Below are 27,751 nucleotides of genomic sequence, written 5' to 3' on the forward strand. Positions count from 1 at the left end.
TATAGGCCTTAATTTGGGGGGAGGGGCTTAATTTCATTTCATGCCTATAAAACATGCTGGGACTTCCTATTGGGGGAGGCCATATTGTTGGAGAAACAGGGTAGTTGTCTATGGGGCTGCATGCTGTGCCAGTCATCGCTTCCAATTTGACAGATACAAATAAGTTTGCACTTGAAAAGCCCCTCCCCAAATTTCATAGGAACTCAGTGTCCCCTGTGGTTCGCATGTTATGACACTTGCAATGATTCACATTTGCCTGTTAAATGCTTCTTGCTGATGACAAAGTCTATAGTTTGCCACATCAGGGTGAAGTAAAAATGTTTATAGTCAGGCACTCTGCATCGTGGAGGAAGGAGGGTGGGAGAGAGGGAGAGGGAGAGGGAGGGAGAGGAAGAGAGCATTTCAGGTTTCAAAAAGCAGGCCACTGTTTTCACTCCATTGTTTTCAGAAGCAATTTGCACTAATAACTTTCCCTCAGTTTGGTGATATATCTTAGAAGGTTCTGGGGATAAAATAAGGGGAGAGACTGTCTAGCAAGCTGCATACCTGGGTTGCCCAACCATATTGTGTAGAGTTCAAACTACTGAATCTTTAGCAAGGCCTTTGGTAAAGTATCGCCAAGCTCCAGATCCAGCCTGGAAAGGCCCTACACCACTGATCATCAGGGGTCACGGTTACGCTGCCATGGAAGATCCTTCTACTCGACAAGCAGTGTGGGTTCCAGCACGTTGTGTTTGTCCATATCATGGCATGGCATCAGGGCCTTCACAACCCGATTCCGGATTTCAATCTTCATCTGAACACGGAAGTCCGTCTTCCAAGGTCGACGCACCCGCAACCTATTACTTGGGGCCAGGTTAAATCTACTACATATCAAGCTCAACAACAACTGCAACAGGCCTCATTACCTCAGACTCCTGAAAAACTTGTTGCTGCTGTTTTTGCTATCATTACTGCTAACTCTGTTACCATTTTACTTCGTATTTTTTTGTTTATGGTTAATGGTGTTTCTGCTCAAAATGACACTTCTGTGGTTCGTCTTAACCCTAATTAGTGGGTTTGTCATGCCCAATACATGTTTATGACCCATGGCACAAATATTACTTTATACTATGAGCCCCCAATGGCATTTGGTCAAATTTCTTTTACCCCTAACTTGATCATGTCTTCTACATTTATTGTCTCACAACTACAATCTATTTCACACTCCTGGCTATTTTCTACACCCCCTATGCAATTGAATTCTGTCCGTTGGCGTTACTTGAAAGTTAGTTAATTTACAAGGGGTCTGTGTTTCTGTTGTCACGCTAAACACACTTGGCTTCATAATTGGTCTGATTATGATGCTGCTCAGCACATATTAAAAAAGCTAGGGAATTATTGTTATTGTTCTGACTACTATTGGTTGCCAGGTACCTTTAATTCTTCTTTGCATGGAATTAATATAGCTCCTGATATGTATCCTGACAATTTTCCTATTTTTAATGCCTCTGATCAATCTAATACAGGATCGATATGCGCTGGTTGGCAGCTTAAGGATCCTAATATGTGGTTCTTTTTTGATAAATATGCCACTAATGTTCATCCTCAGAATTATCAATGTGCAACTGTAAGTTATTTTACTCTACCTGTTCAAATAGGTATGCTCCCATCAACTCGACAGCGGCGTTCCTCTCTGGGGCCTACATGTAATGATGAAGTCATTATTGACACACAATTGTCTTCTGGTTCTACATTTGGCCGTGCATTGGCAGGGGCCGTTACAGGAGTCCTTACTCTAGGCTCTTATCCTGGCATAATTGCTCAAGAAAACAGACGATCTATTCTTGGTCTCACTGCAGACTTGAAAAATCCATCAATGAAACCGCTGCTATTATTCGTGATTTGCAGCATGAAATAGAAGACTTAAATCAAGATGTCTTAAAGCAGCATTTTGCCATAGACTATCTTTTAGCCCGTCAGGGAGGGTTCTGTACGTTAGTTGGACCCCGTGGATATGCTGTGCATTTTCATTCTTTGAATAAAACTATTGAGGATGAGCTTGCCAATTTACAATCATACATTCAAAATAATATCCATGCTCATTACTCACCTTTTGAGTGGCAAACCAATTGGCTCCCTGATTGGTCTTGGCTCAGACAGTTTTTCTTTTATGCTATAATTATTATTATTGTACTAATTGCAACCTGTTGTTTTATTCAATGTATTCCAAATTTATTCGCATTGTTTCATCCTGCTTCCCCTTCTCTAACTCCTTTACAGTTGCGATACATTCATAAATCTTTGAATCCTCCATTTAAAATAAAAAACGAGGATATGTAGAGTTGTAACTGCAGGAATGTTCCAATCTCGGATGGCAAACCTCAGATAAAGAATGTTTCCAAGCAAATACAACTCAAGTAAACAAAGTCACTAATCTAAAGGAGGATTAGAGAGAGGAAGTAAACATATGTTAGACTTTAACTAGAGATAATTAATTTTATGGATTACTGTGCTAAACAGTAACGAAAGTTAAGCAGTAACCAAAGTTAACCAGTGATGGAGGATAACTAAAAATGTGTATAAATGCAAGACTAGACTCCAATAAAGATCATCATGATTCAGCTGTTCATGATCAAACAACTCAACTGCCTCGTCATTATAACACTATTGCACTTGCTGCAGGATCCCAATTAGGTGAAAGTTATCCATGCTACCATCTCCTCTAACATCACAATGGATCCGATGTGTGCACAAATGCACCACACACATATTACATGTACCTGTCTTTATTCACCAGTCTTACATGCAGATAGCATTATTTATATTCAGACCCTCCTAGAAGAAAAGAACTGAATGTAGGTAACATTAGGCATTCCTCTCACCCGGATTTGACCTGAGGTTCACACCCATCATTAAATGTAGAACATTCCATTACTGGGAAGAATGCCAGTCTAATGAAACCAACAAGACAAGTTCCTGTAAATTCCACCCTCTGGGGTGCCAGTCTGGGAGTGCCAAGCAAGTTCTAGTAAGTGACGCACCTCCAGCGTCACACAAGAGTTTACTTAGCACTTGAGTACACAGGAAGTCTACACCCTGACAATAGCTGGTCTGTCGACCTGTATGCCTTTTGCCTGCATCCGTGATGTGCTGGCTCTTGCCCTTCCCAGTTGCAGCATCTGCTAAGAAGAGTAAATCTGAGGCATTAGATATGATGAATTCTACTATTGAAGCTGGATGCTGCTTTCTAGGTGATTTAAGACGGCAATGAGCTGAAATGCGACCTTCTCTTTTGAAGTGCCACCAGGCCTCATTCGGTTAACATGTTTTACTGGCAAACTACTACTCTTCTAAATGAGAGGCAAATCAGCACTCCATCGTGATGAGTAGTCCACAACTTACAAGTATTCATTTAGCAACTGTTTGAAGTTATGGCACTGAAAAAGCGACGTATAACCAGTCCTCACCCTTACAATCATCCCACCTTCCCTATGGGAAGGTGATCAAAATTTGGGTGCTTGGCAACTGGCATATATTTACAACAGTTGCAGCATCCTAGGATCATGTGATTGTTATTTGTGACCTTCCCAGACACCTTCCAACAAGCAAAGTCAGTGGGGGGAAGCCAAATTCATTTAACAACTGTATGATTGATTTGCTTAACAATCATTACAAAAAAGGTCATAAAATTGGGTGCAACTCATTTAAAAATTGCCTTGCTTAGCAATGGAAATTCTGGTCCCAATTGTACCCTGTTTCTCCAACAATACAGCCTCCCCCAATAGGAAGTCCCAGCATGTTTTATAGGCATGACATGAAATTAAGCCCCTCCCCCCAAATTAAGGCCTATATTAAAACATGCTAAATGGGGGTGAATGGTGGTGGGGGCTTGCCATTAGGAAGTACTTTTGTTGCATACCCGGATATGGTGCTCCCTGCGTTGACCCCAATATGAAGTGCCCCACCAATGCTGAGGTCAACATCCAAGCTATCGCTGCCCGCCTGCCCAAAGATGCAAGGGGGGGGAATTAAGTCACCCCCAAAAAGACGGCCTAGCCATTTTTTCGGGGGTCAAAAAAAAATAAGACCCAGCCTTATTATATGAGAAACACGGTTAGTTGGAAATTGAGATCTACCTGTCCTCCAAATGCATGTTTGACCTGATATCACATATTGCACTTAAGGTAATCTAAGGCAGTGACCAACTGAAGTGGAGTCAACCAGATTAATTTCATTCAGAAATGCCACACCGATCCTTTTATCAATTGACCTGTTTTTCTAACATCCTAAGAATCCAATTGGCCCTTTACTTGCTCCAAATCATGTCAGAACATCCTTTATAATAGCGGTCATTTTGGACACAATATGCAAAGTTCTCTGGAGAAGGCTCTAACCTTGAGATGATGACTAGTAGCAAGATGGATGGACTCAGTTACAGTGACAAGAAGACCCATTGGAAGACCTGAACCACCAGGTTAGAGCAATTTATCATAAATAAAATTATGCGGTCACTAAAAGTTGATACTACCGTGATGCTATATAATCAATAGCAGAAACTGGACTGACACGAATGTGGTACTCTTGGGGCTTTTTTATTAACAGACTATGACAATGCCTGACGCCAGTGGAATCCACTGAATTGTTTTGTGTGGGTTTTTTTGCATGTGTAACACAATTGCGCACATGTACAAAGGGGCAGAGTTTTGATTGTATGGTTGCTCTGTCTTGACCCACTTTGTGACCAGAAGTGTCCTAGAAGTATCACATGCAGTGATACTCCCTGGACCCACATTGGAGTGTCATGCCATCATGATGTTCTACCCTTTATGTATGTGTATCATAGTGTTGAACACATAAACAGGCAGTGTTGTTTCTTTGTCAGAATGAGGAAAGCCTCCAATCTTGCAGATGCCTCTATTGTCTTCTTAGCAACTTGGGAGGCAACTCAGATTCTCAAATGACAGCAGTCCAGTTTCTGAGATTTCTGTGATTCAGGCTGAAAGACTTTTATTTTCTGTTGAAGTGGGTCACTAGGAGTTTGAGATTGTGGCCCCAAAACCCCCACAATCCATTTCTGAATGACACATCCAACTATGTTCCTTTTGCCTTGTCCTAAGCCCACCATAACCACCTCTTAAGGTTATATTTAGTTCTCCAATCTTGTTCTTTTTTTAACTTCTTGCACAATTGTCAAATACTTGAGGATACACTGAGTACCTAGTATTGGGCCATCTCGTTGAATCAGTTTTGAATAAATTTTGTATAGTTTGGAAGCGCTAACCCAGAATCCAGGAGATCAAGTCCTGTTTCACACATGAAAGCCAGCTGGGTGACTTTGGGCCAGTCTCTCTCAGCCCAACTTACTGGATAGAGTTGTTGTGGTGAAAATAAAAGGCAGGAGTATCAGGTTGACCTGGTTGCAACATTGACTGACCAGTTTGTTGCCGAAGCCTGATATCATGGGCTGAAAAGAGACTGACTGGCCCAAAGTCAGCTTTCATGCCTAAGATGGGACTGGCCTCACAATCTCCTGGTTTCTAGCCTTGTTCCTTAACCACCATACTAAACCCTCTTCTTCATCTCCTTGCCCATTGCAACATCCCTCCTGTCTGACCAATGCCCCCTGTAAAAATCCAGTTTTCCTTGGGCTACAGCTTTCTGGCTTCTGCAGAAGGACCCCAACACTTGACCAGTACTTTATGTTTTCGCGAGTCGAAAAATGCGCAATTGATCCGTCTCTCTTTGCAAAACTGTACAACTCTTCTGTCAACATCACCACCTCGGCCCCGTTGGGACGCTCTAGGAAGAATATTACCAAAGCTGGAATTTGACCCCGCCTACGCTCTCGCTTTCAGTGCTATCTCTATGGCTAGCTAAAGTTTTCCCGGAAGCGGAACTAGGCCGGCAAGTAGGATGCGGAAGTGTCCGTTACAGTAGGAAAGCTCGGCTGCCCAGCGGTTGCCACCATGGCAGCGGCTGGGGGCCCGGGAGGCGGCGTTGACAGTCCGGTGGCGACGGCAGGTGAGAGAGGAGGAGGAGGGAGGAGGAGTGGGGACGTTTCGAGTTTCTCCTTGTGTAGCCACCAAATTACAAATCTTTTCCAAATGACCGATTTCCAATCTCCCTGCTCCCTACGGTGAGGCTGTGTTGCCTCCTCCAGAAAGGTTTTTCCTTTCCTTCGAGCGAGCCTTCTCTGAGTTTTTGGCCTCGGGGAGGAGAGGGAAGTGTAGCTAATGTGCTGGAATGGGTAGGAATTCTTCAAGAAATGAAATAGTCCTCAACATCCTTCTTCCCACATATTTGTGTGTGTGTGTGTGTGTGTGTGTGTGTGTGTGCATGTATGTGCATGTATGTGTATGTATGTGTATGTATGTATACATACATACATATACATATATACATATACATGTATGGTATTCAGCTTTGTTCGGGTATTTTCCCACGTCATTATAGCTGTGCTTTTAAAGTTGTAGCAACGTTTCGGCAGAATCTCATCTGCCATCAGGCTTCTGTATTGTGTTCATCTGTGAGTCAGACTTTTACAGTTGTAAACAATGTTGCTACAACATGTAAGTACCCGCAAAAACTTAAGAAAACATACATATACATATATACACACATACATATACACATACACACATGTATATGTATATACATATACATTATACACAGAGAGAGAGAGAGACACCCATTTACTGCTGAGAGTGGGGTGTGTTAGCCAATTACTTAATTTAAAAAGTACATTGGAAGGGCTGGTAGTTATCATAGTGGCTGCAAGAAGAGTTCCCTTGAGGTTTCAAGTAATAGCTATTGGAGATAATCCTGAAAACATTGTTATACACAATTTCCTAATGTTAGTTTCCTCATGTGATGCAGGTAATTGCTGTTGTGGACAAATGGACTACTTAAAACGCCGTAATAATTTTAAAACTATTACTGCAAGCTAAGGTAGATACATTTGAAAGCTAGTGTGGTAGATCAAGGATAAAACAGTCCTGTCTTTAAGCTGGCAAGTGTGATTAGGGAGCAATTTATTGTAAGGCAAACTTCCTTGAAACATTTCATATATAAAAGTAGTGTATATTATCACAATTGAGCTCAAAATTTCCTTTGCTAAAGAGGGCAGTTGTTAAAGTGAGTTTTGCCCCATTTTATGACCTTTTTTGCCACAGTTATTCAGTGAATCACTGCAATTGTTAAATGAATCATGAAGTTGTTAAGCAAATCTGGCTTCCCCCATCGACTTTGCTTGTTGGAAGCTAGCTGAAAAGGTTACGAATGGCAATCACATGACCCCAGGATGCTACAACTGTCATAAATGCATACCATTTGCCAGGTGCCTGGATTTTTATTGTGACCATGGGGATGTTGCAACAGTCGTAAGTATGAAAACCACTCATAAGTCATCTTTTTTCAGTATTGTTGTAATTTCAGATGGTCACTAAATGAATGGTTGTAAGTTAAAGACCAAATGTAGACAATTATGTTTGAAGTGCATCATATTATAAATAAGTCCTTTTTTTTTACATTAGTTTCCTTACTGTTTGGTTTTCATTCAAGAAACAAATTAACTTTTGTTCCTAGAAGGGGAATTTTGCTCTGCAAGATAAGGTTACACCTTTTTTTTTGCTCTCTACTTCCTGTCTAACGTGCCTTTTAAATTGACAGGCACAAGAACAAAGAAAAAAAATCCAATTTAAGCATTAGCACAGACGGATGGAAATCCTTAACCTTTTTTTGATATTGCTGGAGTTCTGAGATATGGGTCATTAGATATTGCTTCTGAATTACTTTTGTTATTTGCCAATTAAATTAGAGAGAAAACATGTTTCCATTTGACGTCAAGAAGCTACAGTATTGGATCTAAGTGTTTATCACTCATATTTATCAAAACCAGACACATTTCAAACAAAAAACATACACTATTCCCTTTTGACATGGTCAGTAATTTATTAAGATTTCTGCTCTTGGAAAATGAAAGTGGGTAAATTGGAGTTTTTCACTTCCATTCCTCAAGATTGGTTCAGACTTTCCAATTGACTCTATAGGATTACGCTTTGAACTTTGATTGCATCTGTAAACTAGTGTTGGAAATTTAATCAGGGATGATGGCTGACATTGTTGGCCCTTTGGGGTAATAGGTTAAGGGATGAAATAAGCCCCAATGAAGTTAAATGGAAAGGAGGATTAAATTTTGATAAGAAAAATGGTGCCTGCAGAAACCTGTGGTTTTGACATTGAATTTTGACAGTGCAAGCTGGAGTCTAGGGACTATAAAACAGAGCCTGCAGATCGCTTGTGTCAGCCAGGATTGTCCTCTTCTACTCACCTTGACAATCCCCATTCTGCGTCCTAGCTAGTGGGCTGGAATTTAAGGGAAGAAGGTGGGAATTGGTCTATGTGTGTTTGTTGGTTTCTGTGAATTCAAGCCTTGATTATTTATGTTAGTGGTTTCGGATATAAGAAACTTAGAGGGGACCCAGAGGTTCTCAATTATTTCTTACATCAAAATTTCTAGTGCTGTTTTTAGATGGGGATCATGTTCTCAGTGCAGTAGTATCTCTTGTGAATCTGTTGGGGAGTGATATTGGTAAAAGGATACTGAGCTGTTTTCTACTCTTCCTTTTCTAGGTAACCGACAATTGAAGTACATTAGTTTAGCAGTCTTGGTGGTGCAAAATGCCTCTCTCATCCTCAGCATTCGCTATGTGCGCACCTTGCCAGGGGACCGATTCTTTGCTACCACAGCGGTGGTTATGGCTGAAATTCTTAAGGGAATCACCTGCCTACTGCTCATCTTTATTCAGAAGCGAGGTGGGAATACCACACCAAGGAAAATGGGGGCCCTTGGGGAAGGGATTGCTTCTCCCTACCTTGTTCCATGTTCATTAACAGTCTTGCTGAATTGAGATTTGTGTTTCTGCCTTTGACCCAATCTAATGGTCGAATTGAAAAATCTAAACCTCTTTTATGTCATTCCTGCGCATTATTCCTTATGATCATATCTAGATTTGGCTCAGCATAACTTTAAATAACATGATTGAGTACTTGCAACTTGTATACAAAAATGGGTTGGATGTTGACCTCGGCGTTGGTGGGGCACTTCGTATCGGGGTCAACGCACGCAGCACCCTATCCAGGTGTGCAACAAAAGTACTTCCTAATGGCAAGCCCCCCCCCCCCCATTTTGCATGTTTTAATATAGGCCTTAATTTGGGGGGAGGGGCTTAATTTCATTTCATGCCTATAAAACATGCTGGGACTTCTATTGGGAGAGGCCATATTGTTGGAGAAACAGGGTATTACTATTCATCTTCTCATCCTTCCTTTCCCTACCACCTTCCATTTATGACTGCATGAATGTAACTTTGTTGCTTGTATTTTTATTGACTATTTACTAGTATAATTTGATTTGATTGCTTATTATGTTTCCTAGTATGATTTGATTGCTTATTTGTACCCTTTGACTTCTATTAAGAGTTATACTTATGATTCTTGATGAATGTATTTTTTTTCCTTTTATGAACACTGAGAGCATTTGCATCAAAACAAATTCCTTGTATGTCCAATCACACTTGGCCAATAAAGAATTCTATAAAGAATTCTATTACATAGGGAGTGTCATAGCCATTGTGGCTGAAGCCTAAAGAATAAATCAATAAAATCAAAGCCCCAGCAGAGACAGTCTTTCTAATTACCATTTTTCTTCTTTTCCCCTTGATCTCTTTTGCAGCCTCCATTTTCTTAGAGCTGTCTAGAACAATTTATTGTTGCCAGGGGGCTTACTCACAGAGGTTTTATTGAAATTAATTAAAGGATCTAGACCAGGGGTGTCAAACGTCATCACGGTGGCATCACAAGATGTATTGGGACTTTCTCCCCCATGCTAAACCAGCATGGGTATGGGCAGTGCGTGACGCATCTGGCCTGCGGGCTGGGAGTTTGGCAGCCCTGATCTAGGCTGTAAAACTCTAGGATGTGCAATACATACAACTAAAAACATTTCTGTGACGTTTCTTCCCCTCTCAATTATAAATACCTGTGACTTTTTCTTACGCCTGAGCGCTGAAAGAAGAATTATTGCACACCATGTCCTCGGGGAAGAGTAATATTTCTGGTTCTGTCTTTTTTTGCTTTTTCCTGAGTATTCTCAAGGACAGGAAAAGAACAAATATTTGCAATGTGTAATAACTAGGGATCTCTCCCTTTTGCAATTGTCATTCATGTCAAAACAAATAAGACTAAAAAAAATCTGTTGTGCTTTGATATGTACAAGAAACAGTTTCCTGTCTGTATCCTTTTCCAGGTAATCTGAGACAGTTTGGTGCCTCTTTGTATGATTCCATTTTGGTACAGTATATGGACACTCTGAAGCTAGCAGTGCCTTCTCTCATTTACACCCTCCAAAACAATCTGCAGTATGTGGCCATCTCCAACCTGCCAGCAGCTACCTTCCAGGTGAGATGCTCCTCCTACTGTCACTTCCTCTCTAAGGTGCTCTCTGGAAATGTTAGAAGCATCTTTCCAAAGGAGAATGTCCTTCAGTTTCTTCCACTTTATATATAATCTGCCATTCTTTTAATATGTCCCTCTTCCCCACATCAAAGTAATGATGATGGCGATCCTGAATTATATTCCTTTAAGTCTCCTGGACAGTTCTTATTGAAATCCTGTATACATACCTAGAAATACAATGAGTTCCCCGTGTTATTGTTTGATTTCATTTATTTGGGTGGCATTAAGGTTGTTTACCACAGAGGTGGGAACTGTAGCTACCTGTCTGGAAAGGACTGCCAATGTCCGATTATTTCAAAACCATATATACCTGGATATGTGCAAAGGGAGCCTGTTTTCTGTCTTTAGAAAAAGCTAAATGATGTTTATGTGAATTATGGAACTTAAGCAAATCTCTTGCTCTGCACAATTTTGAATATTTTTATGATTTGGTCTAATATACTTCATTTCTGATAATCAATTAGGGGGGAACATGCTGAATTACAAGGTTCTGAAATCTTAGCAGGCGTTCTTGTTATTGTCAAACAAACAGACGCACTACCATAGATAGCAGGGAATTCCTCTCTCTTTAAAAAGGAAAGCAAACAATGATGGGATGCTGAATTGGCCAAACCGTTGCCATCTCCACTTTTTAATCCACTTTTAAGGGATGAAATAAGGGTACACATACAATCTTGGCTATCCGATATTTGATTCTAAACAACTATAGTTTTCAGTAACCTCCTTTTTCCCCCCAGTAAGATTAATAATTTAAGGTGGATTAAATCAGTGTGGTAGCATTTTGAAATTTTGGTCTCATTTTGCAAATAGGGAGTAAGAACTGAAGAGGGATCTGGATCGCTATAGTGATTTAGATTAACTTTCCCTAACCAGATATCTTCTGGATGAGTGGAGCTGCCACTCCCCCAAGCTGCCGGGAATTCTGGTCCCATCAATCTGGAGAGTCCATGCACAATGTAGAGTCTGGGACTAAGGAGAACTACATAATCCTTAGGCCCCTGGCTTGGTGGCAGGCAGCTTCCTGATTCATGGCATATATTGGGGTGGCTACTAAACTGCACTGCCTTTCCCAGGTCACCTACCAGCTGAAGATTCTCACCACTGCTGTCTTCTCGGTACTGATGCTGCGCAAGAGCCTGTCCCGTCTTCAGTGGCTGTCCCTCCTGCTGCTTTTTGCCGGCGTAGCCATTGTCCAGGTGGAGCAGCAGCAGGGAGGGGGCAAGCCCGCCCACAAAGGCCAGGGGACGCAACAAAGCTACATGGTGGGACTTGTGGCCGTGGTGGTGTCCTGCCTCTCGTCTGGCTTTGCTGGGGTCTATTTTGAAAAGATCCTCAAAGGCAGCACAGCCTCGGTTTGGCTACGTAACGTCCAACTGGGCATCTTCGGGACCTTGCTGGGGCTGTTGGGGCTGTGGTCCACCGAGGGGGCAGCCGTAGCTCAGCACGGATTCTTCTTTGGCTACACCCCACTGGTGTGGGGAGTGATCCTGAATCAGGCTTTTGGTGGCCTCTTGGTGGCAGTGGTTGTGAAATACGCCGACAACATCCTCAAGGGCTTTGCCACTTCCTTCTCCATTGTGGTGTCCACCGTGGCTTCTATCTACCTCTTTGACTTCCACCTCAACCTACTCTTTGCCCTAGGAGCAGGCCTGGTCATAGGGGCTGTCTATCTGTACAGCTTGCCCAAGGGACCATTGTCCAGTCGATCCCTGGTGGGTGCAGCTATCCAGCAGCAGGGCCATGGAGCACAAAGCAAGGAACTTCCTTCCGTGACTACAGACGGCTTCCTGTCCAAGTCAGTACTGATCAGTTGAGAAGAACGGAACACCTCCTGCATTACCTGTCACTGGTTTCTTGTGAAGGTTCCCAAAACCTGGAGCCCTTTTTGCAGTGTCCATCTTTTTCACTTCTGGCCTCTCTTTCCCTAGGTCTTCTCTGCTTTTTCATCTCCTCCCCCTCTTTGCCTTGGTCTTTATGTTCTCCGCTGTCTGCTGACCACTCATATTGTCTTCCTTTTTCTCTCATCTGCTTCCCAACTTATTCAGCTTTATAGACCCATAAATTGTTATTTTGTCCAATTACATGTTTATGTATAATTCTCCACACACTTCAGCTGGTACCTGCCATTGTTTGCTTGAATTGTTCACCTTCTCTTCGACTTCTAACTTTCCTCTCTGTCCTGCACTTGGTGACATTGCCTCCTGAAACGCAACTCAAGGCAGAACTGTTTTGGGAATATTCTGTCCCAAGAACTTCCTTATGTCTGGTCAGCAGGAAGAAATTTTATAAAGAAGTGTACTTCTAATAAAAGTACACAATCACAAGATATAGTCAGAAGAAGGATTGAGAGGGGGATATATATCAGCACATAAAGAGAGAAATGTGAAGAAACATGTCATTTGCCCTTTGCGAACATACAAATGGTTTTTTTAAATGCCAGGTGTATGAAAGTAACAGGAATTAGCTTGTTTAGAGCTGTTTGCTCAAAAATTGAAAAATGTATCTACTGTAAGCAGATGAAAAGTGAACAAGAAAGGTTGTGTATGGGTGTGTGTGTGTGTGTGTGTGTGTGTGTGTGTGTGGCAGTACCAGGCCAGTGAAAACAAGGTATTGGGTATTTGAGTTGCTAGGCCTTCTGTTTTTGTTCCTTCTCCAGCTCTGCTGTTGAACCATTGTGGAAAGGGAACCAAGTTTGAGGTGTAGTTAATTCTTTCCTTCCTTCAGTTTATGTTTAGAATATTAAATGTTTGGGAGTTACCGGGCAAATGTTGAATCATTAGTAATTAATTTGTTTTGTTACGGACAGAGAAGATGGACTGGAACAGATTGTCTCATTTCACATAAGGCACACCTGGCTTGAAGTAAGAAGAATCTCAGGGTAAAGGTTATTAGGGTAGAGCCACCAGATATGAGCATATGATGTCTATACAGTATGGGAAGGGGAATTTGCATCAGCCAGAGATTAAAAGGATGACCATCTGCTGGTGTTGTGGCTATTAGAAAGCCAAAATTGGCCTTCTGGAACTCCAGGACAACCACTGAGGAGCCTGTGGAGCAGAAGCTAAGACTCTGAGTGCCATTCCTTTCTTTTGTACTTTGCGAGGAGGAGAGGTGATTAAATGAAAACAGGGTTCTTAGTGAACATCTAAGCCCATTTCAAGTATGTGTCCTCCCTCTTCTCCCATCCTAACCCCAAGAGGTCTCCCTTTGATCTGCCTTCCCAGGCAACCATCTGTACAGGCGCACACTAATTGTCCAGCTTGATGGTTCACATGTTGTGTACATTTTGAACCTAAAAGCAACAGGAAGGAGAGGCTGAGATTCTGAGAAGTTGGAGCCCTCCTCTGCCTCAGTTTCCTTGTTATGCTAATACACGAGGCTTTTTGGGGTGTGAACTGCCAACTCCTTAATCCTTAGGTGTTTTATCTAGAAATACAATGAGATTTGTATAGGTTTGTTGGTTGAGGGGGGAAGTACACTAACCCTGGAATGTGTATGAAGGGGGTGGGAGAGTGTTGGGTGAATTCTTTTTCCCTTTTGAAATGGGAAGAATAAACACAAGTCACCATGATGTGTGTGAGTGTGTATGTACATGTTTTTTTACATTGCTAATCATTTTTTTATGAATTCTGCTTTTTTAAGGAAAACAATCAAAGAAAGCCTGTACTGTTTGTCAATGTACATAAATTACAGATGAATAAAGAGCGTGTATTTATTTAGCCTTCCTGCTTAATGATTGAGGAAGCCTTGAAAATGGCAGATCTGTCTCATGCTGCATGTCTAACCCTATTAACACTGGGAGATGGCTGGGGCAAGGATGGGACAGCCTTCTCAGATTGAGGTCAGCTGGATTGATGCGATTCTGAGCCAGAATTCTGACCAGCCTTCATCAGCCTGGTAGTCTCCCTCCCCACCCCAGTCAGCCTGTGGCCAAAGAGCTGATTGGCTTGGGGGTGGATGATAGGAACTGTAGTTCAAACCAGTTGGTGGGCATCCAAACAAACAAATAAAAAAAAGGCTGGCATAGTGTTTTTCACCATACCTGTGAGTCAGTTGGAATGTAATGACTTATGTACCTGAAATAATACATGCACGTGATGGCATGTTGAAGTGCAGAAAGCCATTCAAAACGTTGCAGTTTGGTGGCAGCTTTTAAAAGGGTTTTTGGGGCCACACTCATGTTTTTAAATGACCACTGACAGCCTCGAAGCCTCAGATAGCACATCCCTATCAGAAGGAACAGCCATAGCCTTACTCTTCCATTTGATTTAAGAATAAATAGCACTCTCTAATAAGTTGAGCTTGACTGTACCAACAGTTAAGTTCCACCTCAGGTGTTTGGATGCTGCATCTGAACTTCGGGGCTTAGACACCTAAACCCAAAGTAGAAGATTGGGTCCCTAGAACTGTAGGATTCCCCTCCCAGTCAAACGGGACAGAAGCAATTTCCTGTTATTGATACTGTAAAACCGAAACGGTTTCCAAATTGGGGGGGGGGGATTCCAGCCCACAAGATAGTTTTGCCTACTTTGCACTTAAGTCTTCAGTAGCCCTCTTTCCCAGGAGAATTAAGGGTACGCTGTCGTGATCCAGAGATTGTTCATCTCTAGTCCAGAGGCAAATTTGCAGGCACGAGGTTCTGCTGACCTGCTTTTTCTTTGCTCCCTACTTCTCTGGATATTTGCCTAGTAGGCATGAGCTGTATTTTTTATTTATTTTTTTTAGAAAATTACTACCAGATGCTGGGGAAATCTGAATTTCTTTAAGAAACCCTTCCTAGGAAAAGAAGTTCCAATGAAGTTTGACTGAGGGTGCAGAAGGAGGGAGAAAACATAGCGGGCACAGTGTAGCAACATAGATAATTACTCCTCTTCTTTGACCCATGATTTATTCCAAGGAACCAGATCTGGAGTACATGAAAGTGGGGTCGTGTTGGTGAGGTGCATTCCCCTTGAGGCTCAGTGAGCCTGGGGCCCAATGTAGCATTCTGCCAGCTCTGATGCACCACCTCAGACTGCAGATGACAGATTTGCTTCCTTGAATTGATCCTCCCCTCCCCATGACTAAAGTAGAGAAGTAAAATGGCAAAGACCGAAACCTTGTGGTTTCCGTGGAGAAGAGCAGTAGGTAAGTAGCATGGGATTAGGTCAGTCTTGAGATCTCCAAGTGGATCTGGAAAAAAGCTGTCCTCGAAGCTTTTAAAGATACGGCTGTGGAATTTTAGTGGCCAATAAACAGGATTAAATTGCATTTTCAAAAATTCATCGAATGGATTTTCTGTGGTCTCCAATATTTCCTTATCTCACAAGAATACCGGAAACTTATTCATAAGGATGAAGAAAGTTTAAAAGTAAGCAAAACAATGCAAATTTTGCTTAACTGATAAATTTGGAAGCCCTCAACTACTGCTTTTAGAACACTGATTTTTTTTAAAAAAAGTTGCAGAATCCACCCAGGGTCAGGTAAAATATTTGATGCGAGCTGCGGATGAATAGCTAGGAGTCGCTGAGCCAAATCAGACCAGAGGAATTTCTGTACCGCAACTAGATTGTCTTCAGCATTGATAGATGAATTTAACTACAGCCTAAATGTTTTTTTTTTTTTTTTTTTTTCCCGGTGAGACTGGTCTGTTAGAGCAACCTGGTGTACCCAATTATGGGACAGAGCATACTGGAAGCATACTGCTTCCGCTTTTGCCTTTTAGCCCCAATCCAGGAACCTTCGCAGGCAGTTGCTTAGCGAAAACTATTTTTGTGTTAAATTTATGTTTTACCAACAAAGAAATAAAGGGAGACTAGGTCTATTTCAAGCTGTTTAGTTCTCATCAGCAGCCATACCCTGCTAGGATTCGAACAGACTTAACTACAGTCTGTTTTCTGGGTAGCTCCAAATGAATATACTGCATACCTCTTGGGAAGCCCTAAGCCTCTCCTGCAACTATTAATGTTCACTACTATTAATGTTAATTTTCACTATTAATTTTCACTACCTGGGGATTTTACCACTTCTCCATTCTGGATTTGTAACAGTACTGACAAATTTTTGCTGCTTTGGAGTTCATATTTGAGCACTAATTTATAATTAGATTAGAACCACCAGCAGTTGTTTGCTGTTATTTCCTACAAAATGCTATTAATATTGTGAGTTCTGTGGCTACTTTCCAGGCAGAAAAAGTTGTCATGGTTCACATATTACGCTTAACTATGAGTTTATTGAATAAATGCCTACGTAGTTTTTGCACAAAATGCTGAGCCATTGTTGAACTAATAATGAACTAATAAATATCAATTAACTGAAATGGATTTGATTCAAACAACATGCTAACCAACTAAGAAAGCCACAATTATGTCTTAGTGCAATGTCTAGGTTCTCTTTGGGAGTCCATTTCAAATGCAAGTTGAGATATTTGCTTGCTCCACACAACAGGCAACTGCTGTGGAGATAACTCCTGTTTTGGCACTATTTTTTGCTAGATATGAGAGAAAATTATTGCTCTTTTTTAAAAAAAAAGTGATCAGGAACACCCAGTTTTGTGAGTTGCAGAAAAAAAGGACAATACAGATAAAGTTTGTTTGGGCATAGTTTTGATTCTGCAGCTGAAATATAGTATAGTGTCATAGAATGGAGGTCCTTGAAAGAGCCTGTCCTTTTCAATGGTATGCTTAATCTGAAGCCATCCTACACTGCCTTGAATGAGTTATATCTATATTTTTCAATGCTTGCTTTAATTTTTAACTCTTTCCTAAAACTGCAGCTAAAGCAGGGCTTTTCCTTCTAAGTTTAATTTCTAATTGGAGTTTGTTGCATGAAAAGAATTCAAAATAATATTCCCCCAACTTGGGGCTTGTTTGTTTTTGGCTCAAACTACATTGCTTGTTGGCATGATTTATTATGGCTGTACATATTTACAGATCTGGCTCAAGGAGCAAAAGGAGGAAGTACTAAATAGGTCAGTATCCTAGTTACTGTGACAACATTGTCGTAGCAACCTTGTTAAAATAAGGACACAATGTCCCATAAACCACTAAACATTTTAGCCTCGTGTCAATTCTGACAGACCAATTCATTTATAATTCAGTGCATCCTGCAAACCCAGGAATCTGAGTAAACCAATTGGTTGGGATAATCGGCTGAGGATGTAATTGAAACACAGCAAACTGTTATAATGTGCTTTTAAAAATATGCCATTGCTTATATGACATGGAAGCTGCATGATTCCTCTTTGCCAAATAGGTGCCATTTCCCCTAATCTATAAAGTGTACAAATGGAATAACTACTAAATTTTGGATCTTCTCATAGAATGCATTCAGATGCATTCTTTGCTCACTTCACTCCAACCACTTTAGGTGGCTCTAGTTAGAAGGGGACAACTCTCCAATAAACAGAGCTTTGATGTTGCCTTTCCTGATCCAAATGTACTATCAGGAATAGAGTTGATCCCATATTGTATTCTAAATGTTACCAAACCACCACTCCAACATTCCCACCCAGCTTGGTTAGCAATGATGCTGGGAGTTGTAGTTCCTTGCTATTTGGAAGGCCACAGATTACCCATTCTGGCAGGTTACCATGTGGTCTAAGGATACCATACTTAGCAAAGCTATCACAACCAACAAAGAAGTTAAGCTGAATTCAAGTCTCAAGTGAGAGAAAACCAATGGCATGCTCTCCAGTCCTGCTGGATGGTTTAATTAACCATCAAAGAGATCTTTTTCTAGGGATATCCACAAGGTGTTAATAGTGTAAAAATGGGAGCACAACTGGATGATCATGCCCCAGTCTCTCTATGTGAACCTAAGATGGGGCAGGATTTTAATCTGCCCAGTTCTGCCTGCTATTTTGCCTCTAATACCCCTCCTATCCCCAGTGTCCCAGCTGAATGTCTTTGAAGCCCTCGTAAGTATAAAGAACTTGGGAAAACTGTAACAGACAAATATAAAAAACAAAAACAAGAAATCATTGGAGTTATACGCCTGTGACATAGTTGGCTCTTGCTTTCTAGGCAAAATTCATTTTCTAATATATCCAAACTTGAAATGTGTTTTTTTGTTATTCCTGGCACTGATGAAGTTACTTAATTTGATAATAAAATGTCTTCCAAGAAAGCCACCAGGCTCACAGAGTAACCAAGGACTCCACAGTTGTTATTGCTGCCTGTTGCAGAATGTTTTTGATACCTGCAGACTAGGAAAAACGGCTTATTTGATTAAATTTCAATTGGTAACACCAAGGCCCAACAGACTGAGAATATTTTAACCAGAGTTAAAATGGGATTTGCATTAATACATTCAGTTATAAATTGTTTACAAACCATGATTGTGTTCAAAAATCACAGTAAATCAAAATTATCATGGTTTATTGCAGTATGTGAACCCAGCCACTATTCAAACTATCTGGCATAAGAGCTAGAAGCTTGCTGTTTTCAATGTTTTGGACAATGGCAATTCTGAAAGAGTAAGATCCTCAACTTAGGGCCACCTACCATCATCACACAATATATATATATATATATATATTTATTTCTGGTTTTGTTTGAGCATCAAATCCCATTATCAAAGTGAAGGGCCTTCTCAGAAAGTCAATTAAAGACTTATAAAACCCCAAGGGATATTGTTCTATGTTATCCATGCTTGTTTATTGGTAGAGTGCATGTTCAAATCCATAGGATTCGGTAACCAAGGCTAGAGTAGTAATAAAGTTTCTTTTATCTAAATTCCTGATTTTGGGAAAGAATAAATTGCAGAGGAAGAAAACATATGAGGGATCCCCCTTCCCCTATATCCTCTAGATTAGTGAATCCATTTCCAGATTGGGGAAAGTGAGTATAACTAATTTGCTTAGAGGTAGATGGAATATTCTAAGGGTTGACCGATCTCCAGGTCCTGTCCCCGACTGAGCTTAACCATTCTTCTGCTTTTTTTTCAGGGTCTCAGCTAAAGAAAAAGGTTCTTAAAGCAGCAGAAAAAGCGCCACTGAAGACTTCCGCAGAATTTCAGCCATGATGCTTTTCTAGATTAACGAAATCTTCTACCTGCGCTTGCAAGATGCAGAACAATTCATGGCACTGAGCGCACAGGAAAGACGGGACTAAGTTTCTCCGATGTGCCTTTTGGTTGCCTGATGCACTTTAGCAAGCTGAACTGGCCTCCGATTAAGATCTGACTCAGGCACAGGGCTGAACCCTAGGGGTTCCAATAGAAATTGAATGATTCATTTAGATCAGAGGTGTGAAACCCGCAGCCCGGATACGTCACACGCTGGCCACACCCATGTCCAGCTAAGCGAAGGGGAAGTCGCGATACGTCACGTGATGATGCGAGTTTGACACCCCTGATTTTGATGATCAGTTATATCTTTCCAGAGGAGTAAAGGAGCTATTAGAGCCAATTATTTTTTTAATGAAGCAATACCCTTAATTGATTGTCTCAGTAGCCTGGTGTGCAATTTGAATTCTAAAGTTTGTTCCTAGGGTTTGCCAAATTCTGCCAGGAGTCTGTTACACTTGCAACACTAAGGATCAACTTCAGACTTGGGCTGTTTTCTTTCACCTTCCCCTATTCCGTTTTGTTTACAATACAGCTGGGACAGGGTGGGGAGGTGGGGTGGAGCAGCAAATTTTGTAAGTTCAAAAACTTGTGATATTAATGTTAATTACAGAATGGTCCTATGTGGCAGGATGAGTGAGTTTAAGAAAGAAAACAATCATGTGTGAACCACGTTTAGCCCTGATTCTGGTGAACTGAGATTGATTCCAAACCACCATTCTGTTCCGAATGACAGACATTATCGGAAGGAGTTGTAACTTGTCCAAGGCTTTTGATTTTGCTCCTATTCCACCTGAGAATCTGCAGCAGAGACTAACCAAGTCTAAATTCCATGGCTTCACTTTGCATTACTTTCCGCAGCTGAGCTGGCAAAAGTCTGGCCTGGGCAAATCCAGCCTTTGGAGACTAAAAAGAAGACAACATATTGACTTCTCCTGGCTTTCCATTTCCATTTCTCTTTGTGCACTGAGCCTTTCCCTCCCCTCATGCAAAGGGAGAGACAGTATTTATTTTTTTTACTCCCTATCCCCAGCCATATATTTGCGCAGAACTGTAGCATCCTATCAAGTATTAATTGCATTATAAAGGCAGTGTTGAGATAGCTATATGGAACTAACGTGTTACATTTTAAATATACTCACTAGGCAACTTTGTATATTTTATTTATTCTTGTAAAAGCATAATACAGATTTCTAAAGCAAGCCAACCCAGGTGTCATCTGATCATTTCAGTGGAATCAAAGAGTCTTACAGCTACTCTGAGCTGGGGGAGGAGAGGCATTCTGTCTTCCGTCTCCTTGCCTTGGCTGGTCCTTACTGGCCAGACTCTACAAACCTCTTTTCAAACGTTTTTCTTTACGCTATACAAATATTATAAGCTGATCAAAAATTGTTACGTGGGAAAAACCGAAGCAGGTTTTCTCTCAACTTTTTTCTCTTTTGAGAAATTCAAAGTGGGATGGGAGAAGGAGATGGAGACCGGTGAGGAGACTGTTCCCTGCAGAGGTCACTCAGGTCAAACATGTAAAAACTTCTTCTGCAGGGAAACAATGCCTCCTGAAAGCCCCAAAGATGTTGGGAATGTGCAGCTTTTCGGAAGCCATTGAACGACAAAAATCAGCCTCTCTTACCGCTGACATGCCAGAGTTGTTGTAAAGATTTGGAAAGGCTACCGCCGGTCCAGTCTGTAGTCCAAAAAGGAGTCAGAACTTAACGCTCCAATTCATTCACGGATAAAAGGAGCAGTGGGCATCTCAGTCCTGCTGCTTGGCTCGAGAAGCTTCTGCGTTCGCACGCAAGACTGCCCCAGGGCTTGGATAAGGGCGCTGCTGGAACAGTGGGCCGGCGGCTGTGGTATCTGCACCAGTTTTGGCTTCATTTCGCTTGGGCAGCCCCGTGGACCAGGTTCCCCTTGAGAGGTAGAAAAGATGGAGACAAAGTTGGCATCAATGACTGCTCTCCGACTCTGTCACTGGCCCTTATGACTCTGTTTTCTAACTTCATCTAGCCTTGGTCCTACCCCACTGCATCCACTCTCCTACCGTAGTTCTCAGCACTTAAAACAGCCTGAAGTGTCTGGTGACCTTTAAAATGCCATGAACACCATAAGACGCCAACACTTTGAGCGCCCGATTGGTATAAGTTTGAGAAAATGAAAGAATGTAGTTACAGAGATAGAAAATTCATTTCCTTATAACCCATCTTTCCATAGAAAAAGCAAGTTTGTAGTCCTGATAGATCATACAAGTTATGCTTGGACATAATTTATGTACAGATGTTAGAAAAGTCTGCTAAAATATAAAATGGGTAATTTAAAATGCCTGAATGCATCTCACTGATAATTCCAGCAGACAACTGGAACACACAAAACTGCCATAATATATCAAATCCGAGCAATGAAAGATATAGTCCAATCATTATTTCTGATTAGTGAAAGCTCTTTAAGATCCAGCAGGGAGCTATTCACATTTAAAAAAACAAACAAACCTGAAATTGGACCCATTTGTCCTCTCCCAGGGCCTAGTACTGCTGATCTGCCAATCTAGCCATTTTTCCGCAACGATACTCGGCTTTAGCAGTAGGGGGAGCTTTCTATTGAGCAGACTCACCGAGGAGCGTCTGAGTAAGCACTGGGGTCCATAGGATCAAGTTCTTCATCCTTTCGGCTTGCTGCAGAAGACAGACAAGAGGGATGCCAGAGTTTGACAATCACGTTGGGGCTAAGAGGATATGCCTCTAGCCAAAACACCTTTGGGAGCTCAGGGTAGTAGGGCATCTGCTCTTACCCTTTTTGCTCTTAGGGTAGGGGGCTAGTTCTTCCCGCCGGTGGTAGCGACGTTCCTTCACCTCTTCCCGCTCCACCTTATCGTGGAACCGTTCCGTTTTGCTTTCAGCATCTAAAGGAGATGAATATTTTAGTTTTAGTTTTCTGACAGTCTACCACTTGCCTTTTTCTTCTGCACTGTCGTTTTTCTTTTGGTTATTCTTAAACAATAATGTAGATAAGTAGACATTGGAGTCCAGCACAGGTAGGCAGTCCTTGGTTAGAGACCACAATTGGAACCAACAGCTTGATTAAGTGGTCGCTACACAAAACCATGACTTTCTGTATGGTCTTACTTCAGCTTTCCTTTGCTTTACAAACCTCTGAAGGTTGTAAATGCTAGTATTGGTAATAAAGTTACTTTTTTCATCGCTGTTGCTAAATAAGGCAGTCACTAAATGAGGACAACCTGTAAGTAGATTCCCCCTGCTTTGGAAATCTTTTTGAAAACTGAATTGCCCAGAAGCAGCAGAATCAATGGCCACCCAACACCACCTTAACAGCTCCAAAACAAGTTAAATATCAAAACAGCAGCATGCACGACTCCTTGTGAAAGAAAGGGGGAGAAGGTCATTGAGGCAATTTTAATAGCCTTTTACTGCTGGTGAACACTGTGAGTACAACGATCTATTTCCTCTCATATAAAATAAAATTGCCCACTGACTACTTGCTATGATGCAACAAGCTACTGTGGCAGAGAGTAGATGAAGCTATCTTTTTCCCCCCCGAGTATTATCTGTTAAATGACTCCAAATCAAATTGCTGTTAACTCCATGCTTCCATTATCATCTCTGTTCATGACTGCACATATCTTCTGTTTGACCCAATGTTTCGAGGGAGGGAAGGAGGGAGGAGGGTATAACAATTATGATTCACTGTGGTCAGAGAATCTGGTATGGTTCAAGTTTTTAGATAGCTGGGTTTTTTTTTACTTCTTTCCCACCTCAAAGTGATGGAGAAATGCACCACTCCATTTCAATCTAGAGTTTCTTTTTCCTTTTAAAATAGAGGGGGAATCATACCAACACTCATGGTTTCACTTAGGGATCACTTTATTTAACTGAGTTGGTTCCAATTGTGGTCTGAGGACTACTTCTATATGCTTACTACTTTTGTACATTTTTGTTTAAGAGCAACCAAAATAAAAATGCCAGTGCAGAAGGGGTGTTCAGAGGCCATAGGTTATCCATCCCCACTTTGTAGCCTCAGGCATACGTTCATTCTCACCAGAAGCCAGATCAAATTTTCTGTGCTTTCAAAGATTAATTCCCCTATTCAGATCAATGTATAGTTTTCCTGTTATGATCTACACTTACACCCGCAAAACACTATATAAAACAAAACATTCTTACCTAAGTTGTTCTTCAACTTCTTGGCTGCTTTGGTCACCACAGAGTTGGGATCATTAGGTGAGAGCCATGAAACCAGATCACTTTCTATGTTCCAATAATAAGGGAGGCAGCTACGAGCAGAAGAGAACTATATTTGTTACTTCCAGAGCCAATAGCAATAGATCAAAACCCCAAATTCCCCCATTCTCCAAAAACACTAAAACGTATACTCAACACTTTCTGTAAAATAATCACCGGCATTTAACTTCAGAAAACTGAATTTATTTTAGTTAGACTGATACCCCACTGTTTTTTTCCACAATTCCCTGCTTACAATTGGGTGTTGTTTTTAGGATTAGCTGCCAACAGGCAGCCAAGAAATAAGCTGCAGCCTAGCATTTGGTAGAATAGTTGTGAAGATATTCAGATTCTGAGAAAGATCAAAGATATTCAGATTCTAGAAAGATCAAAATGACAAAATGACACTATGTGCCTGTGACATGCTGTGAAAGCAATGGCTAGACTTTTAAGCAGCAGGATAGCTAGCTTAGATCAGGGGTGTCAAGGGCCTGCAGAGTGCTTAGATTTGGCCTTGGAAACAGCAAAGGACGGCCTATGGTGCCTCTGCCAGGGAAAACGGAGTTTGAGAAGGCCACGTATGGCCCTCCCCAGCTCTGTTTTCACTGGCAGAGGGTTGCAGGCAGCTGTTGCAGCCAGAAATGGAGCTTGGGAGCCCATTTTTGCTGACAGAGTGCTCAGGCCACCACAGGTGAGCAACACGAGTGATGTTGAGCTGGCCACACCTACCCTGGCCATGCCCACTCAAGGTCAAACACAACCCTGATGCAGCCCTCAACCAAATCAAGTTTGATATACCTGGCTTAGTTAAGAAAACAAACATATGGATCAAGTAACATATCAATTCAGAGTTTTTACTTATGGCGTGAATGATCATATTTTGGACACCTTATGCAAAGACCAAGCACTCTTGAAAAGTCTACAATGTTGAGAAAGGTGGGAGGAAACAGAAAATGATCAGCAGCGAGCTGAACAGACTCAGTTACAGCAGTAATGGGTGCATCATTCACCCTTCATTCAGGAAGACCTGAAGGATCAAGATTATGCTAGCGAAAACTTATTTATGTGATCACTAAGAGTCAACATCAACTTCATGACACATCAACATCATCAACATGGTTAACACAATTCACAGGCTGGTATAATATTCTGATTCCAATCTAGGTAACATAATCAAAATTTTCAGACACAGAACGTTTCCCCTCCCAACCTAACAAACACCATCTATCGTGTAAACGTAACAGCTTACTCAGTAATATGGATTGGACCTTCTTTTCCCAGTGTTCTTCAGAGAACATAAAAGCATAACCTTTCAGTTAGGCATCTAGCTACTTCCATATTATGTTAATTGATTTTTTTGCTTTTAAATCCTATTGTACTGTATTAATACTGTATGTACCCCAAGTCTCTAGACTTGGAAAAATATATGTCATAGTAATAATATTCTGCTGGACCAGAGATATGAAAAATAATAAAAACTTTGCCAACTCAGCAATGGCTAGACCGCACAAAGTAGCCTTCTAGAACCATCACATCTTTCCTCCTTCAAGTTTCAGAGATCAGCTAACAGAACCAGAAACATCTCCCTGATTGGGTACTGATAAATAGTGGTACCAATCTTGCGAGCACAGACAAAAAACACTCTTGATAGAAATCATTATCACGGCATGCTGAGCACTCACTATATGCTTACCAAACAGGATCAATGACTTTGTACCAGTTTGGTGGCAGGTTCTCCATTCTTGTGGCTTCATAGTCAACATGATCATCATCATAATCTTCTGCAATTATTTCCTCTTCTGGCTCTTATATGGAAAGAAACAGAATCAGGCTTGAAAAAAAACATGGGGTCAACAGGTGGCAAAATTGCACAATCTAGATTGGATACCAATTTTAGAGAGCCCAAATAATGCCTTGGTAACTAACCAGCTGTAGTTCCTGGGAGCTATCCCTGTAGCTCATCCTTGGTTTGTAGACAGCCCACACAAGTTATCTTCCTCCTATTTTTTCCCCCTGTACTTACCAGGTTCTACATGCTTCAGCAGGCCTCGCCTGGCTAGGCGGGACTGCAGTGCCACAGGCAGAGGCATCAAAGCGGAGCAGATGTGCAAATGTTCCTTTTCCAATCACTTTTCTATATTTGAGCAGACAGAGAAATGTCAGACATTACATTTAGTGCTTATCATTACTCTTTCCAGAACATGCACACTACTCCATAAATTTTCATACCAGAATTCTTTAATAGTATTTTCCAGACTATGTGGGATTCAATGTTTAAGACAGATGGTGGATATAATCCAGCAGGGCACCACTTCGGGCGATTTATACCTTTTTTTTTTCTTGTCTACATGCATTTGTAAGCCGCCTTGAGTCACCATGGGCGAATAGGCGGCAATATAAATCCAATAATAATTTCCTTAGGAATCCAGTACAATCTTTAAATATGTACTTGATTCCCTTTCACCAACTTAAATCATAATTTGGAATGATGTAAAATGGATAGCTTAGTAATAGCCCCACCAGATGATTGGACTAGGAAATCAACTCCATAAGAAGGCTAAAATTATTTCATTGATCTTGGGTATTGCAACAGAATCTTGCAAGTTTAGCCTGTACCTTGGGAATGTACTGATCCAATTCTTACCAAGCTGATGAATTTGCTGCCACACCAGGTCAGACTCCATTCTACAGTTCACTTAGTGACCAAAGATACAACGGCACTGAAAAAAAGTGACTTATGACCGTTTTTTCACCTTTACCTTTCCAGCATCCCCGTGATCAAAACTTCAGCTGCTTGGCAACTGATTCCTACTGATGACTGATGCTATGTCCCAAGGTCACGTGATCCCCTTTTGCGACCTTCTGACGAGCAAAGTCAATGGGGAAAGCCCAATTCACTTAACAACCAGGTTACCAACTTAATCAACTGCAGCGATTCACTTAACAACCGAGGCAAGAGGGGAAAAAATGGGGCCAAATTCACTTAACAAATATCTCCACAACAGAAATTTGGGGCTCAACTGTGGTCATAAGTCGAGGACCAACTGTAAAATGATCATATTCATACTCTAACCGTGATTTTTTTTTTTAAGAAATTATATTCTGCCCGAATACAAACGAAGAGGACAAATACGAGAGTTCTTTCCATGTTTAACGTATTTTATCCCACTCTGAAAAGGTCAGGACCTTTGCCTAACGAAGCTCTGTTGATCGTCGTTTCTGTGTCAGAAGTGATCCTTGAAAGCCCTCTCGGCTCAGGCTCACGAGAAGTCTCGCAAACGGTCTCAATTGACACCCCCAACAATTCCTCAGCCTCACCTCCTTATCCGCCCCAGAGGGTCAGGCGGCCGCCCGCGCGTTCAAGGAAAACCCCTTCACCTCACAAACAGCCCCTTCCCGTTACCGGATTCGAAGCCGCTCCTGCGGCTCCAGGAGCCACCTCCACGTGACACACTTCCACCAATCCGCGGCCCAACAGAAAACCCCTCCTACTACGCTTTTCCCAATCCCCTCGCCTGGTCGAACGTCATCGCTACGTGAAAAAAACCAACTGACCAATCCCCGGGTAAGAAGTCTCAATTAGGTCCGTCCTCTTCGGCGCCTTCTTTAAGCCTATCAGAGCTAGTTTCCGCCTCCTCCGGTAGTGACGAAAAACAGATCTTGATCGCATCCTTCGACCCCACCCCACCCCTCAACTTCCTATCTTGATCGGCCAAAGGAGGGAAGCTACAGTTACAAGGGCGGCACCCCACACGCGCGCGACAGTTCGGATCTGTGTTGTAACTCCTCCCCCTCTCGTTTGTTCCTCAGTTGTCAATCCGAGCGTTTGAAAACCACGCCCCCTCCGTTTGCTTTCCACTCCTGGGGGAACCAACCAGCGAGCGACGTTAGGCTAACCGTCGGTTACTTTCCGAAGCGCGAGCGGCTTCCACTCTTGCCACGTGCACCTGCCGGCCAATAGGCGCTGGTCACGTGAC

At 41.8% G+C, this 27,751-nt stretch overlaps 2 protein-coding genes across 5 annotated transcripts; one reads left to right on the forward strand and one right to left on the reverse strand.

Moving 5' to 3' along the window:
* Positions 1–5,865: 5,865 nt before the first annotated feature.
* On the forward strand, positions 5,866–20,749 carry SLC35A2 (solute carrier family 35 member A2). 2 transcript variants are annotated; one of them, XM_087925691.1, is made up of 5 exons: positions 5,866–6,003; positions 8,614–8,796; positions 10,289–10,440; positions 11,571–12,292; positions 19,424–20,749. In XM_087925691.1, exons 1-5 carry the CDS (start codon positions 5,949–5,951, stop codon positions 19,449–19,451), a joined length of 1,140 nt encoding a protein of 379 aa, XP_087781817.1. In that variant the 5' UTR covers positions 5,866–5,948; the 3' UTR covers positions 19,452–20,749. The 2 variants fall into 2 exon arrangements, with proteins under 2 accessions (XP_087781817.1, XP_087781818.1); XM_087925692.1 differs by lacking the exon at positions 19,424–20,749 and adding an exon at positions 7,155–7,361 and having other exon boundaries at positions 5,903–6,003; positions 11,571–14,212.
* PQBP1 (polyglutamine binding protein 1) lies at positions 20,690–27,693 on the reverse strand. Of its 3 annotated transcripts, none has more exons than XM_026711575.2 (7): positions 27,093–27,693; positions 25,798–25,908; positions 25,468–25,579; positions 23,718–23,827; positions 22,328–22,438; positions 22,151–22,211; positions 20,690–21,452 (listed from the first exon to the last, which is right to left on the reverse strand). In XM_026711575.2, the coding sequence occupies exons 2-7, from the start codon at positions 25,862–25,864 to the stop codon at positions 21,296–21,298; spliced, it is 618 nt and encodes a 205-aa protein (XP_026567360.1). In that variant the 5' UTR covers positions 25,865–25,908; positions 27,093–27,693; the 3' UTR covers positions 20,690–21,295. The 3 variants fall into 3 exon arrangements, with proteins under 3 accessions (XP_026567360.1, XP_026567362.1, XP_026567363.1); XM_026711577.2 differs by having other exon boundaries at positions 27,153–27,388; XM_026711578.2 differs by having other exon boundaries at positions 27,330–27,349.
* Between the last annotated feature and the right edge of the window lie 58 nt (positions 27,694–27,751).

This window comes from Pseudonaja textilis, chromosome 2 (genome assembly GCF_049901715.1).
Source record: "Pseudonaja textilis isolate UNSWEBS1 chromosome 2, rPseTex1.2, whole genome shotgun sequence".
Classification (NCBI taxonomy): Eukaryota; Metazoa; Chordata; class Lepidosauria; order Squamata; family Elapidae; genus Pseudonaja; species Pseudonaja textilis.

Bases quoted from the DNA above. Each gene is read 5' to 3' on its own strand.
- SLC35A2 (XM_087925691.1), top strand. From the start codon at position 5,949: ATGGCAGCGGCTGGGGGCCCGGGAGGCGGCGTTGACAGTCCGGTGGCG. The intron at 10,441-11,570 runs GTGAGATGCTCC...TGCCTTTCCCAG, and splicing joins TGCCAGCAGCTACCTTCCAG to GTCACCTACCAGCTGAAGAT. The intron at 12,293-19,423 runs GTCAGTACTGAT...CTTTTTTTTCAG, and splicing joins ACAGACGGCTTCCTGTCCAA to GGTCTCAGCTAAAGAAAAAG.
- PQBP1 (XM_026711575.2), bottom strand. From the start codon at position 25,864: ATGCCTCTGCCTGTGGCACTGCAGTCCCGCCTAGCCAGGCGAGGCCTG. The intron at 22,212-22,327 runs GTAAGAGCAGAT...TGTCTTCTGCAG, and splicing joins CTACCCTAAGAGCAAAAAGG to CAAGCCGAAAGGATGAAGAA. The intron at 21,453-22,150 runs GTGAGTCTGCTC...CTACCTCTCAAG, and splicing joins GCTTACTCAGACGCTCCTCG to GGGAACCTGGTCCACGGGGC.